This window comes from Spermophilus citellus, assembly GCF_964194105.1.
Source record: "Spermophilus citellus genome assembly, chromosome: 9".
Classification (NCBI taxonomy): Eukaryota; Metazoa; Chordata; class Mammalia; order Rodentia; family Sciuridae; genus Spermophilus; species Spermophilus citellus.
The window spans coordinates 109094608-109110798 of NC_138191.1; the positions used below are offsets into that span (position 1 = coordinate 109094608).

At 45.5% G+C, this 16191-nt stretch overlaps 1 protein-coding gene across 1 annotated transcript in view; it reads left to right on the top strand.

Annotated features, from left to right (window-relative positions):
• RIMS3 (regulating synaptic membrane exocytosis 3) overlaps positions 1-4383 on the top strand; it is a 38150-nt gene extending 33767 nt beyond the window's left edge. The window contains exon 7 of the mRNA XM_081307737.1: positions 1706-4383. Coding sequence (XP_081163863.1) covers positions 1706-1918 — 213 coding nt within the window. The 3' untranslated portion in view covers positions 1919-4383. The remainder of the gene's footprint in view (positions 1-1705) is intronic.
• Positions 4384-16191: the final 11808 nt, after the last annotated feature.

The following is a 16191-nucleotide window of genomic DNA, read 5'->3' on the forward strand; positions in this document are numbered from 1 at the left end:
GCATTGCTTATATTGTCCATTTATTTTCACAACCCCAGTGAGGTATCCTTGCCCCCAGTTGAATCAGAAGGAAACCAAGGCTTCGAGGTAGATAAGATGCTCCCTAGCTTGCACAGCTGGCAGGGAGAAGCAGGATTCATTTCCATACTGCCTCCTTCTGTTACCTGGTGCTGATGTTCATTGTGCATCAGCTGAGGGCGGGACTTTCCAGATATGATCTCATGTCATCCTCGGGACTACCCTATGAAGTTGATGTGATTTCCTCCATTTTACAAATGAGGAAACAGTCTTGGGTAGATGAAGTGACTTGATTGAGGTTTCAGCGAGTGATTAGCAGAACTGAGGTCAAGTTTAGGTGGCTCTTATCCCAACTCTTTGAGGGTGACAAAGCTCTTTCATGCTCTGTGTGTTATTGGCCTTCACAGCAGTACTGCAAGGGAAGGCTCATCAGGTCCCCTCCATAGACAAAGACTCTGAGCTCATGTGGGCCTTCAGCACTGCAATGGGTCTGTCTCTGAGTGTGGTTCTGGGTTCAAATTCCAGCTGACACTCACTAGCTATGGGTGGTATATCGTGGAGATTGAAAGAAGGCACCTACACAGCCTAACATTGCACCTGGCACCTAGACAGCTACTTGCTAAGTTTTAATGGTGATGGTGGCAGTTGGTCTTGCCTGAGCAAGAGAAGAGGTTAGAGTCAGGCCTGTCTGGGCTGTGTGTCTTCTTGTTAGTCAGCTTTCTGTTTGTAGCAAAATACCTGAGATAATCAACTCGAAAAGAGGAAAGGTTTATTTTGGCTCAGTTTTTGATAGTTCAGTCTATGCTTAGTTTTCCCCACTGCTTCTGGGCCTGTCTAGAGGTAGCATGTGGTGGCAGGAGTGAGCAGTGAAAAAAACTGCTTTCCTCCTGCAGCTGGGAAGTGACAAGAGAGGGGAAGAGACCTGCACCATACTATCCCCCTCCAGGGTACACCTTCAAAATCTGAAACCATTGTTGCCACCATCTCCCACTAGTGCCAAGCTAGGGGCTAAGCCTATAACACCTGGGCCTTTGGGAACATTTATCCGCACCATAGAGGGCTGCTCCTCTGAGCTGGGGTGTTTCTATGACGGACCCTTGAGTTGCCAAACTTAAAAACCACAGAACTGTAGGGTTCTGGGGCAGGGGGCATAATATCATGTGTCTGTTTAAAAACACAAGTTTGAATATCACTCAGCTAATCTGTTCACACTACCAAAGTTACAAATAGAAACACTGAGGTACACGAGGGCCCAGGACAGATGCAAGATCCACAGGGAGCCAGCAGCAGAACTGGAGGCACAATGGGGAAATTGTCGATTAGGATGCTTGGAGGCCCTGGAGTCAAACACACCCAGCTTCTAACCCCAGGTCTGCTATAAATGACTATATCTTTAGGTTAGTTAAATCAGCTCAGAGCTGTGGTTTCCTCTAAGTAGAAATACTAATACACACAGCACCGCTACCCATGTGGGTTGTTATAACAATTAAATGACATATGTAAAGTCCATAGGATCGAGTCTGGCACATCTTAAGTGCTCAGAAAGTTGTTGCCCAAAATCAATCTGGGTTCGGGCGCTGTCTGTCCCATCTGTACCCTGGCAAAACTTAGTTTCCTAGGCCCACTTCCCAGTCCTGGAGCTGAAGAAGAGTGGCTCAGCTCCTGATTCTTTCTCTCCTGCTGGCAGGTGATCGTCTGGGGAGACTATGGCCGCATGGACCACAAGTGCTTCATGGGTATGGCCCAGATCATGCTGGATGAACTGGACCTGAGCGCTGCGGTTACCGGCTGGTACAAACTCTTCCCCACCTCCTCCGTGGCAGATTCCACGCTCGGATCCCTCACCAGGCGCCTGTCCCAGTCCTCCTTGGAGAGTGCCACCAGCCCTTCCTGCTCCTAAGAACCTTGCTCAGGACCAGAGGCCGGGTGGTGGTGTGAGAAGGGGGCCTGCTGGCCTCTACCTCCCCTGTACATAGTCTCTGTCTCTTTCTGGACCCCTTGCCCTGCTGCATGCCTGTTGGCTACTGGGCTTGTCCCAGCTGGCAGTGGAGGTGTGTGTGTGTGTCTATTTGTGCGTATGTGTGTATGACTACTTTTTATGTATTCATTTGTCTGGGTACAGTCAGTCCTGGTGACACATGGGCTGGAATCCATGTCTTTTTGTATCTTGTTGAAAAGAAACCCAAAGGAGTATTGTGTGGATGTGACTTACCCTGAGGAATCTCTAGGGGTGGAAGTGGGGGATGAGGCCACTGGCCTATCCTGCCTCTCCCTGTCCCTGTGGCAGAGCCTGTGCCCCCCCGCCCCTTGGTGGTCTCTGCTTGGTTCTGTCTTGTCTTTTGTTTCACCCTTTGCCTCTCCCAGCATTGCTGCTCTTTTTTGAGGAATGTAGCATCCACTGCAGCGGGCCACACTGGGCTCCTCTGGGAACCCCCCACCTCTGTCCCTCTCCCCACCTGAGCTGCTCCAGCAGCTCTCTCCACCAAACGCATCCTGCAGCACGTAGCATGCTCACTTAGTGCCCTGGCCAGAGCCCCAGGGAGGCAGAGGGTGCCTGGGGAATAGAGGGCTTTGAGATTGCTTTCCCCTGAGGCTAGAACCACCTGCTTCCTACCAGCTAGCATGAGGAGGTCTTCGCTCCTGGGTGCTGGCCAGGTCCCCTAGAGGGCAGGGCCAGGGTGCTTCCCTCAGCATTTGTTCAAGGCCTTTTCTCCCTCCCAGCCACCTCCAACATGCCAAAGGAGCTCTCCCAGGGGGCCCAGGCGGTCAGCCTCAGTGGCATGTCATCTGCCAAAGCAGACAGTCTCCCCACCCCCAGGCCCAGACATTGGTCCTATCCCACCTCTGGGCTTGTCCCTAGTGGGACCTGGCTTGTTAAGAGGTGCTGAGGGCGTGGCTGTTTGCTGGAATCAGGAGGGCTGAGGCTGACTTGTTCTGAGCCACTGTTGGGAATACTGTCTGACCTTTGGGGATGAACTACATGAAGCTGACTACCTGGAGCTCTAATCCTTGCTTATTTGCAGACCAGGGTCCCTGACACACACACTTGGACTCTAGCCTCCTGGCTCTATGAGTAGCCTGGCTCTGGACTCTAATCTGCACAGTCACCAGCTCTGTACAAGCAATACTTAACCCCTCTTGGCCTCCCTGCTATCTTGCACAATCCTGCTGCCCTCCAGGAAGTGGCCTGCTCTGGGCACCCCAAATGCCTCTGCTTTATTTCTCATCCTTGTCTAGTTGGGACTTCTCCCAGCCACTTAGACCCTGACTCGATTTGATGGCTGGAACCTATTTTGTGGGGGAACCACTGCCTGGTCAGCACCCTGTGAGAGGTCTGCTGGGAATCCTGAAGTCTGGCTCGGAAATGTCACACGTGTCCCTCTTCCTCCTCAGTCTAGGGTGAAGGGTGTGAGGCTGCCCTGGAGAGGGACAAAGCAGCCCTGGGTTCATGTCTAGGAGGGAAGGAAGAAGTGGCAGGAGGGGTCAGGACATGGGGAAGGCTGTCTGCCTCTTCCCCAGTCCTCATCCTCAAGTGCTAACATCTAGCCCAAGTGCCTGGGGCAGGAAGAACTGCCTGGGGTTGCAGGGCTGAGGTCTCGGGGATGATTGCCTTCATACCAAAGCTGGAGGGGGTATAGGGACCATCTCAGTCCAGAGGACCTCCTTGTCTAGCAAGAATCTTCACTGAGCTGAAGTCAGGGTCCTGTAACCTCCCTCCCAAGAAAACAAAGGGAAACCAGGATCCCCTTCCCACAGACAAAAAGTAGGTAAGGGTGGGAGAAAAATGAACAAAATTGGCTTCTGTTTCCTCCTGAGTCTGTTATTGCATATTCAGAGAAGAGATCCTTGTGTGCAGAGGGTGAGAAGGTGGCTGGACTATTGCCTCTTTAGGCAGAAGCACTCTCCCCAGTCCTGCTTGAACTGGAAATACATGTATTTCCCATGTTCCTAAAAATGGGACAAAGGATTCTGTACTCTTTGACCCCAGTGGGGACAGGGTAGGGAGGAAACTCTTGCAAAAGGATATTTTTGCCTCCTGTTTGGGGTGTATTCACCTCTAGAACAGTCACCCTCTGGATGGTGTGAAAATACACCTTTGGAGTGGGGGGAAGTATTAGTGACCCATGGATGGCACAGACATTTGCTGATAAGGCACAAAGGCACCCCCAGGAAATGGTATCTGTCAATATCCTCATGCTTCTAGGTGTCCTGGGTGGCACTGGGAGAAGGGATTGCTGCCAACAGTGAGGCTGCCCTTGTAGCTCTAGGTCTTGGCTCCTCTTGCCTCTGAAGAGGACCAGCATAGGGAGAGGAGCCTGATATGCTGGTAACTTAGGCTGACTGCCTACAATTCTTGGCTGTCAATACTGCCCAGGAGTGGGGCCACTCTGCTATTCCACCTCTCTAATGATAGGCTGTTCTCTACAAATTGACCTTGGAGAATTCTTAACACTTCCACAAATAAGTTAACAGCCTCCACCTGGAGTCCCCCCCACCCCCGCCACAAAGATGAGGCTGACATGCAAACATAGTGGTGAGTGGCTGCATTAAGGTCTGTTCCTCAGAGTTCTGGATGCACATTTTGCCTGAGAAACCACTGGAGCTAGCCTGTCCTACAAGAGGAGCATGCACAAGTGTGACTCCTGGCCTACTCTGGGATGGAAGAGACCTACCTTCTGAGGAAGAGATGGTGAGGAAGGAAGGAACATGATCCTTCTGAGGTCTCCCTACCATGGAGCCAACTCAGCTGCTCCCTCACTCCAAATGAAACCTGGCAGTGGTTACAAGAGAGGGCTGTCATTCCATGTCCTCTGGTTGGGTGGGGTTCAATTGAGGATGTGGCAGAGACAGGAGTGGCCCTGCAGTGATGCTGGGCTGTGGTTGGGGACAGTGATGGATGATTCAGAGCATCTGTCTTCATATTTCTGCTCTGCTCAGTGTCCTACTTTCTTCATGGACTCCTTCCCTTCAGGAAGTCTGCGATGGGCCTTTGGTATGAAGCAGGCTCCAGTAAGAGGGCCAAGTCCTGGTTCGACAAGGAGGATTTGATCCTTCAGGGAAGAACATCTCCAAAAGTACTCTCCATCCGGTCTCTTCTTCTACCCAGTTCTGCTAGGAAAGGAGCACTTAGGTCTTGGGATTGCAGGTCCCAGTAAATGCCAGCATTCTGTGTGGCTGAGGCAGAACCTAGAAGAGCTTCAGGGAGAGCATCTGAATCACTCCTCTCTCATGGAATCACTGCTGGTTGGAGCACTAAGGTCAAGCCAGCTCTCCCAGAGGAGGCCTGACTCCCACACCAGGGAAGCATGCCTAAGCTCTTCTTCACTGCCAGCCTTGAGGAGAGCAGAAGCCTCCGTTTTTAAAGACAATAGAGCCCACCAAGGGCACTTCTTTGGAAATGAAATGTAGCACAATCCTAGACTGCGATACCAGGAGCCCTGACATGCATCTTGGGGCTGTACTCCAGGCCCTGCTGCCCAGGAGATGTGGAGCTCCTCTTCCCCGGGACCCTAGGGCTCCTAATACCTCATGTTCCCCTTTGCCCTTGGCCCAGAAAGCAGCAGGGCTTTGGTAAGGCTGCTCTTCTGTGATTCCCTGATTGCTTCTAGCACTGTGCAAACTCTGCAAGAAATTGCTGCCTTTGCCTGAGGTAGATGAGCTGCTTCTCACCAGGGTGGCAAGAGGTTTGGCCCTTTCTTCAGGGCAGAAGGTTGTTGGGCAGTATTTCTGCAGTGGCTGCAGGGAGGTGGAAAAGAAGAGGCCTGCTTCCCTGCCTCCTTTTTCTTCCTCTCCTCAGAGGTGACTTCTCCAATGTCCTGACAGGTAGAGAGATTCTTTAAAATGCTGCTTCCTCTGCTGGACTGTCTTTCACAGGATGATCAGGGAGGAGATGGAAATGCAGACTCATCCCCTGCTTTCTCCCTCCAGTCTGCTTCTCACCCAGGTCAGAAGAGACTGGGACAAAACAAAATAATATGCTGGAAGAGCAGGGGAGTCACCAATCAGGTGTGCCCTGATGGTGGCTGGATTGGCCTGGTACAGCTTGGAAAGGTTTATTTTGAAAGAGTGCCTGAGCATCTCAGAGCAATGTCAGTGATGCCAAAGAGAGCAACTTGGCCTCCTTGGGCACCAACTCTGTTGGTGGAGCTGCACAAATGCAGCTCAGATGTTGGCATGCCCAAGCATGAGACCTTGTTCTCTGACAAAGGGCTTAATCTTTCCATGTAGCAAAGCAACTCCCCCTCCCCCCAACCCCAAGCTTGGGCTTCTGCAGGCCCAGGATGGCTGTGCCTGTGAAGGAAGCCACATAAGCGAGAGGAACTTGCATTTTCCAGGGTCCTAGAATGGCTTGGGGCAGATGCTTGTTGAAAAGCATGAATGTTATTGCTTCAGAGAAAACTTCCAGGGCTCTGGCTGGAAACCTGGCCAGCAAGGACAGGGCCTTGGGCCCCCCCCCAAGGAGTTTGCATCATACCAGGAAGGGTCCCTGAGGTTGGGTTCCAGACCACTTGGCTAACAGAAACAGGGCCTTGGAATTCCAGAGACAACTGTACTTTTCCTCTATTAGCCAATGACCTGGACAGGGACAGCTGCTCTACACCATTTTGCCAGAAGCTGTGACCTTGTTTGAGACTCCTCACTTCTCTGGACCTCAGCTTCCTCATCTGCAAAATCAGAGCCTCAGCTAGTTGGAGCTAGCTGTGGAGGGTTGCAAGCCTGATGCACCTGGTTTCATCCAGCCTCTGGTGCCCAAGCTGGGCACAGTCCTGATCCTGTCCATGCCCAGATGCTGCTTCTGACAAGAACTCTGGGAACCCTAACACACTCTGCTTTCACCTCTTTGTGGTTTGCACTCCCTCCTTTACTCTTGTGTCATGATGAAAAATTTTTAAGGGTTGTCTACAACGGAGAGTTTTCAAGGGGCTGGTGTGATGTCACCACTTCAGTTGCATCCTGAATAAGTCAGTGTCCCCATGAGCAGGTGAGGCTGGGTCACCCTCACTTCTGCTTCTAGAAGATATCAGTGGGGAGAGCTGAAGACCTCAGAGTTTTAAAGGAAATACTCTTGGATGGGAGGAGAGAGGGAACTTATTTCCCTTCTATTTTGCTTTTTAAAACCACTCCTCCCTCCAAGATGTCTTTTACCAGACATCATCTCAGAAAGCAGAGTGGCTACTTCCTTAGGGAAAGGGCCAAGAGTTCTCTCAACTCCTTTAGCATTTAAACTCACGGAAGGCAGGAACCCCTTTTTTTAGAATCTCCAAATGCACCCTGCAAAGAGAGATAGCTGTTAGGGACTGACAAGCACACTGTTTAGATAAGAAGCAATTTGCCTTTTATATCTGTGCTCTATACATTTTCTATGTGCAGCATCTTTCCAAACGTGTGGTTCCTGGGTGGCAGGTGGACAGCTGGGAGGGACTGCCGGCTGTTTTGTACGATTTTCTTGCCAATTCTCTCGAGGAAAAAAATTCTTCACATGGCTTCTGCATGTACAGTATTTGGGCAGCAAAAAAAAAAAAAAATTATTAAAGTCCATTTGAAATTGGCCTTGTGTTGCATTTTTGGAAGAAATTCTTAATTCTAGGAGGAAGAAAACAGGGTTCCAGGTGACTAAAAAGAGGAGTAAGACATTGCTTGAGAAGCAGAAGAGTGCCTCAGTGCATCTCAGAAAAAAGCATGGAAGATATGACCTGGGCTCTGACCCCTGGCTGGGGGGTCTCTGTTGGGCTATGGAGTTAGACTGGTTCAGACAGCTTCCCAGCTGTCTTCTAGGGTCCCTACTTACTGACCTTCAAAACTTTCTGTTCCACATACTCCACAAGGGATGTCCAAATAGAGGGTAAGATAAAATGGGGCAAAGGATCTGCTCAGGCATGTGGCTGGGTCAGTCTCACCAACTTCAGCCATACCTGAGAAGCAGTTAGCCTCTAGTGCTGTGAACTACAACTACAACTGACCCCTGCAGCACCCCTTGCCTTCTTCTCAGAGGGACAGAAAGGTGTGTTAATATTTGGTCACTTCTAGGCAGATCCATTGTCATCTTAAGGGTGGGACTGGTGAGTACAGAAGAAGGATGAAGGAAGTGTATCACTGTCATAGCTAGTGCTGGCCAGCATCCTTCATCCCTGAAGCCCTCCAGGGTGATCTCAACTATGTTGTCTCTGGCCTTTGGCCTAGTGGTGTCCATGGGTATCATCTCTTGAGGGACAGCTCAGGAGACCAATGTATGAACTCTGGCAATCCCTAGGATTCTGGTTTTTACTTCTTACCTCTCAAAGGACAAAGGGGCAGACAGTAAAAACTGAGATCCAAAGAATGAAATCCTAAAGGATGTTCTTCAGACAAAAGGAACATAGTACATGCCTTAGGGTTATTGGGGGATTAAGGTGAGATAATGTGTTTAACTCACTGTTCTATGCTCAGAGAACATAAGGAACATGGTAAATGTCATATGGTAGCATTAAGGAAGATGATCATGGATGGAAAAGCTAAGAGGCAAGAAGGAAGTGAGCAAAGAAATAGATTAAAAACATTACTAGGGCCAGGCGTGGTGGTACACACCTGTAATTCCAGCAGCTTGGGAGGCTGAGGCAGGAGGATCATGAGTTCAAAGCCAGCCTCAGCAATGGTGAGGCCCTAAGCAACTCAGTGAGATCCTGTCTCTAAATAAAATACAAAATAGGACTGGGGATGTTTCTCTGTGTTTGAGTGCCCCCGAGTTCAATCCCCAGTACCCAAAGAAAAAAAAATTACTAGGCATTAACATAGATTATAAAATTATAATGTTGAATCTGTAAAATTAAATATAATAGCACATAAACTGGTTCTTTTAAAAACTTTGTTTTAGTTGTAGATAGACACAATACCTTTATTATTTATATTTTATGTGGTGCTGAAGATCAAACCCAGTGCCTCACATGTACTAGGCAAGCGCTCTACCACTGAGCTACAACCTCAGCCCATAAATTGGTTCTTGGAATGTTCTTGAGGAGGGTGAAGATATTGAATAACTTCAATCTTAATTCTACATTTTAAAAATCTCTAAAGTAAAAAAATAGAGTCTAGAAGAATTCAGTCTAGAACTGAATTCTAACAGTGTATTAAAAATACCTCATAATTAAGTATTTGTTTATCTCAGTGATACAAGGATGGTTATTATCAGATTCACCACATTAATAGACTGAAGGAGAAAATTTGTTTATCCTAATGCAGAAAAAACATTTTATGAGGTTTAATTCTTCTCATAATAAAAATAGGAGCTGAGCTGTGGCTCAGTGGTATAGCACTTGCCTAAGTGAGGCACTGGGTTCGATTCTCAGCACCACATACAAATAAATGAACTAAATAAAAGCCCATCAACATCCAAAATATATATATGAAAAAAAAGTGAACAAAAGGTAACTTTGTTAATTTGATAAAAGTCACATTCTAAAAAACCTACAGCAAATATTGTTGGAAAACATATTCTCTTTAAGATCAATATAAGGAGGCCCACTATCACTGCTATCATTTCAGATAGTTTTGAAAATCTTTATGATGCCATAAAGAAGAAATAAGAGACATAAGGATTAAAAGAGAAGAGATAAAATTCACTTGTAGATAATTTATTTACCTACTTTTTTTAAAAAAAGCATCAATTATTAGAACTAATAAGATCATTCAGTGAGGTTGCTGGATAATAAGATCAACCTACAAAAACCAGCTGCATTTTTCTATAGAAGCTAAAACCAATAAATAATAACAAAATATTATTCACAATAGCAATAAGACTCATTAAATATTTATGGGTATCATGGCACATGCCTGTAATCCCAGTAATTTGGGAGGCTGAGGTGGAAGGATCCCAAATTCCAGGCTAAACTCAGCAACTTAGATTCCATCTAAAATAAAAAGAGTTGGGGATGTAGCATAGTGGAAAAGGGCTCCTAGGTTCAATCCCCAGTACCTCCCCCCCAAAAAAAACCCTAAGTATCTGGGGATTATTTGAGAGTATATAAGACCTTTTGGAGAAAACTTAGAAATGCTAGGAAAACAGCGAATCTAAATAAATTGAGCAAGATTCCTATTCTTGGATGAGAAGGTTCAATATAAAGAGGGTAATTTCCCCCAATCTATAAATTCAATGTAATTTAATCAAAAAAATTTTTTTAAAGAGAGAGGGGAGAGAGAATTTTTAATATTTATTTATTTATTTTTTAGTTCTCGGAGGACACAACAACTTTGTTGGTATGTGGTGCTGAGGATCGAACCCGGGCCGCACGCATGCCAGGCGAGTGCGCTACCGCTTGAGCCACATCCCCAGCCCTATTTAATCAAAATTTCAGTTGGCATTTTAAACTAAACTTACTCTCCAATTTACATGAAGCAATGCAAGTCCCTGAATGGTTCAATCAACTCTGTTTAAGAGAATGCCCAAATATTAACACATGCATATCTGGGAAAACAATAGAAGACAAAGGAGCAACCTTAAAACAATGACAGATTATTTTAAATGTTAAAGAAACTAGTTCACTATCAGGATTTAAAAAAAAAAGTATCCCTACCTAAGCTGAGATACAAAGATAAGCTCTATGTGGTTTAATAGACCTACAATTGGAAGGTAAAATATAAAGTTGATAAAAGAAAATGTAAGAAAAATATTTTTGTGACTTAAGGACAAGGAAGAACTTGTAATGTTAATTATTAATGTGCAAATTAGAGCAATTATGAGACATCGCTTTGTACCTATAATAGGCTGGCAAAAAATGAGAAAGTTGAATAATGTTAAATGATGATGGGTCATGATGATACAGAAACCTCAGAGAAGCTACTGAGAATGCAGCTTGAGGCAGTCATTTTGGACCACTCTGGTTCAATTATATGCAGATCTCCTGAGGACTGGCAGGCAAGGAGTAGCAGGGAAGAGTCAGAGAGGCAGGAATCTGATTGCAGGTGGAGAGGTGTAAGCCTGGGAGGCATGGTGTCCATATCTGGAGGGCCACTGGAAACAACCCCCCTATGGCAGGGGCATCAGGGGAGACACTGGTGAATGGAATGGCACAGAGAAAAGTGTCAAGGCCTGCTCAACTGCAGGGTGAGTGCAAGACTTGAGGTGTACGGAGTCCTCACTGGGAGGACTAGGACTATGTACTCAGGGGTACTTATGGGGACACCCAGCTGGGGCAGAATGATAATGGATGTCCATACACATGCATCTGGCAGCAGAGCAGTAAGGGGGATAAAACAGGAGCACACTGGAACCAGGATGAGGAGTTCCTTCCACCTGCAATGTCCCCCTGCCACCATCTACTGACAAAGTTCAATGCTGTGCTCACTGAAAGGACAGCTTAAAAGGAGCAAGTTAGGAGTTAAGAGGCAACATATGGATAATCGTCATATCTACCTACGAGTGCAATGGAAAAACAGTTTGTGTCATATTAGTTTATGGGGTACTACTCAGCACTACTGATAATATGCATAGCACAGATGATAAGGGGGTGGTGGGGAGCAACCTGCCTAAGGAAAAGGAACTTGCTGAACATCCCACCAGCTTCTGAAAAGTGGGAGGCACTGTGGATGGATGTGTAATAGCAATACTATAGTAGTAATAACTATAAGAACAAGTTGTAAAGAGGCTGCAGAAGAAGTCTGCCAAGTGGCTCCTTTAAAATAACCCTAACACGACACTGGGCCATTAGCTAATGCTTGCTGTGTCAGTGGTAAAATGGGGAGTCTACAGTCTCAATTTGTGTGTGTGTGTGTGTGTGCGCGCGCGCGCGCACGCACACATACACATGTCAAAACTCCATAGACTGATAAAAGAACACCACAAGGACAGGAAAATCTGCAAAATATAAACTAGTTATAAAATTTTTTGCTCAATAAAACCAAAATTCCTCTTGTGGGTTTGATAAAATCACTTCCCACACTTGGTCTCAGGCATGTCCATGGCCCAGAGAGATCTTACTGAACTGGCCTTATGAATACATAAGATAAATGATTTCCATCCCAGGGAGGACATGTATTTTTAAGTGTAGAAGTTTAGATTGGAGCAACCTATTTAACCCAATGCTTCCCATACTGGGTACCAATTTGACAGAGCTCTCACATGGTATTAAAAGTGAACACGTGAAAGACAATTCAGAACAGTCCATAGAGGTGGAGAGTTTGAGGCAGTCTAGGTTCCCTCTGTCCCTGGGGAAATGGATGCATGTAACAGAGATAAGTACAATATGGAGTACATACAGTGCAAAAGTTAGAAATGCAGATGATGTGTACATGCAGAGATGGATCTTAAAAATAGAGAGTAGGGGAACTAGGGCTACAGCTCAATTGGTAGAGTGCTTGCCTTGCATGCACAAGGCCCTGGGTTCAATCCCCAGCACCACCCAAAAAAAAAAAAAAAAAAAAAAGTGCTAGGGGAAAAGGCTAATAAAGTCTTGAGCATGATACGTACAAAATTTAAAAATATAATCCACAAAATAAGAGCCACACATTTTACAAGAATATCTATGTGCACACAGAAAAATGTGTTCAGAGGTCTTTTTCCTTTTTCCTTTTTTTTTTTTTTTTTTTGGTAATGAGGATTGAACCCAGAGCTGCTTTACCACACCCTCAGTCCTTTTTATTATTTTTTATTTTGAATGGGGTCTCATTAAATTGCTTAGAGCCTCAATAAATTGCTGAGTCTGAACTTGAACTTGCCGTGCCCTCCTGTCTCTTCAGAGGTGAGGACAAGTGGGAAAAGGGCTAAAAGTGAAAAAATAGGGCTAGGGTTGTGGCTCAGTGGTAGAGCACTTGCCTAGCATGTGTGAAGCTGATTCAATTCTTACGCTGCATATAAATAAATAAAATAAAGGTCCATCGACAACTAAAAAATTTTTTTTAAAAAAGTGAATAAATAAATAAAACAAGAGTGAGACCCTGCACAGGCCAATGATAAAATCAGGATATGAACTAAGAATGGTTAGTTTGGACCTTTATTCCTGAGCTTAATCTTGTTCCAAGATTAAGTGTATTCTATCACCAAATGGAGTTCAACTGATCATATATGAAATAGAACTAAACTGAGAGATCCAAATCAAGTTGTTGGTATTGTATCAAAAGGAAGGGAAAACAAAATATCTTAGGAGCATTGCACTCACACCATCAGGCTAAAGCTGCCTCATATGTCTATGCTGATCTCTCTGCAAGGTTATAGTAACCTATATGTGCATACACTGTGTCCTATTGTGTCTGTATGTCAGAACATGTGACTTAAGCATTATGATTATTAGGGATAGTCAGAATTCAGAATTCACTTGGAATTTTTCCTAAACTTTCCTCCCTAATGGAGTATCTTATGTAAAAATAATCCTGGGGAAGGAGGAAGGAATGCACTGGATTCAGCCAGCAGGAGAATTAATGTCTAGGTAGTGGCTGAGAACGCAATCTTGGGAAAGAGACCCTTACCTGAGGGAGGTGCTCCTCCAGGTTGTATTACTGCTAGTCACCATTCAGTGTCCCCCATGTCCACCAGGTCACTAGGATGCTGGATACCACAGTCCCAGAAGCTCTGGGAAAAGCCAGGTCCCCTCTTGGTAGGGATCTGGGGCCTCCACATGGAGTATGGGTATCATCAGGCCTGATGAGGGCAGGCTGGGGCAGATGTTCCAGCAGAAGCAAGGGGTATCTATCTGGGTCCAAGGCCCATGCATCGGGGGAAGGAAGGGTGAAGAGGAGGGGCAGGGATAAAGGGAGAAGCATGGGAGAAGAGGGGAGCAAGTCGGAAGGGACGGCGAATAGAAGGGAGAGGGAGAGGAGGAAGGTAGGTGACAGGAGGAGGAGGACAGGCCAGGGTAGAGGTGACCCATGCAGGGAGATGGGATGAGGAAAGATTGGTAAGAGGAGGGAGATGGTTTGGGAAGGAGATGGGAAGAGAACTAGTTTGATCTAAGTGACTGCTGATGGAGGAAGTCACAGGGCGATGAGACAGAGAAGTCAGGGATAAGAGGCAAGAGAGGAGGAAGGGAGGGAGCCGAAGACCCAGCCAGTGCAGGGGTAGATGGGGGATGAAGAGGAGGCTGAGCAGGAACGAGGCAGGGCAGCTTCTTCTGCATGACTTTCAGTTGAGAAATGAAGGTCTGTATGGCGGGTTCAGTGTTCTGCATTCTTTCTTTGCTTGATTCCATTGTGACTCAGATTCTGTTAAGAAAGTTTAAGATTCTAGGGCACTTTGGGAAGGAAGAGACCTTTGACAACCTCAAATACAGCTTTCTTCATCTTCATAAATGAAAAATTAAAAGCGTAACGAAGTGTTCAAAGTCACCTGACAGTTTGTTAGAGGTGCAGTTTGAATGAAACCCAATGTAGAGTACATAAAAACAATCCCAGGCTGACCTGGCAGTGGGTCAATGGTACAGAGCTCTCCAGGGGGTGGAGGGGAACCCTCTGACCATCAGGGCCAGTCTAGACAGACAGAGGGGAGGTAGTTACTCTTCTTACATCCTTTAAGGAATCCTGGAAGGCACCTTACATCCCTGATTAGTCACTGCCACAGTGGCTAAACCTGCAGTGAGCCCCTTATTTCCCCACTGTGAGAACCTCCACTGCACATTTCCTAGGAAAGAGATTGAACATGAAGAAAACCCTAAAAGGTGATTTCATAGGAGTATAGAGTAGAATAATAGTCACCAGAGATTAGAAAGGAGAAGAGAAGGCAAAGGAGGGAGGTTGGATAGTGGCTACCAAACACAGGAGGAATAAGTTCTAGTATTTTCAGCACAGTGGGGTGACTATAGTTTACAATAATTTAGTATCTTTTATAAAGAACTACAGGAGAGGAGTTTGAAGTTTTCCAACATAAATAAGCAATTAGTATTTTGAAAGATGGAAGTGTTAATTACACTGATTTTATCAGTATACATTATATGTATATCAAATTTTCACATAATATGCCATAAACACAATGATTTTATGCCAAATAAAAATATGAAGAAAGAAAGAAAGAAAGAAAGAAAGAAAGAAAGAAAGAAAGAAAGAAAGAAAGAAAGAAAGAAAAGAAAAAAAAACTAAATACTAGCGTGGAAACCTAGGGAAGGTTTTGGAGCAGGAGAATGGGTCAAGGAGAGTTTAGAATCTCCCTCTATTTGTTGTGTTAGGCTTCCACATTAGAAACTCACAGAGCAGAGGGGCTGGGGTTGTGGCTCACATGTGCGATCCTCAGCATCACATAAAAACATAAACAAGTGAAATAAAGGTGTTGTGACCAACTGCTGTGGCTCTCAACAACCAACTACAACTAAATATTAAAAAATACTTTTAAAAAGAAACTCACAGAGCAGAGATGTTTCCTCCATTTTAGGGAGCTCAGTGCTAATAGGGGAAGCCCAGGGTGCCATGGAAAACATGGGAAGGTGCCCATGCTAGACTTGGTGGTGCAGGGGAGAGAGAGAGACTTCTTGGGGGACTTCTAAAAGAAGAATGGGAGCTAAAGAGATGGAGTTGTTATGGCGGTGACATCCAGGGAAAAGAAACAATACTGAAGATGACTCAGTGCCAAGTGAGAGCAATGGAGGCTTAACTGAATTTCCAAATTCATTATGAGGGGTGTTTTAGGGAGTTTCTGGCAATAGATATAGCTATCTATAAACCAGTCCTTGGTTTATACCAAAAGGATTTAAAATCAGCATACTACAGTGACACAGCCACAGCTATGTTTTTAGCTGCTCAACTCATAGTAGCTAAAGTATGGAACCAACCTAAGTGTCCTTCAACAGATGAATGGATAAAGAAAATGTGGTATAGGGCTGGAGTTGTGGCTCAGTGATAGAGTACTTGCCTGGCATGTGTGACCCTGGGTTCAATCCTCAGTATCACATATAAATGAATAAATAAAATAAAAGTTCCACTGACAATTTAAAAAAATTTTAAAAAAGAAAATGTGGTGTGTGTGTGTGTGTGTGTGTGTGTGTGTGTGTATAATGGAATATTACTTAGCCTTACATAAAATGATATTATGGCATTTGCCAGTAAATGGATGAAGCTGGAGAATACCAAGCTAAGTGAAATAAGCCAATCCCAAAAAAACCAAAGGCCGAATGTTTTCTCTGTTATGCAGATGCTAATTCACAATGGAGCGAAATGGGGTGGCACTAGGGAAGAATAGAGTTACTTTGGATTAGATAGGTAGAGGGGAGTGAAGGGAGGGGA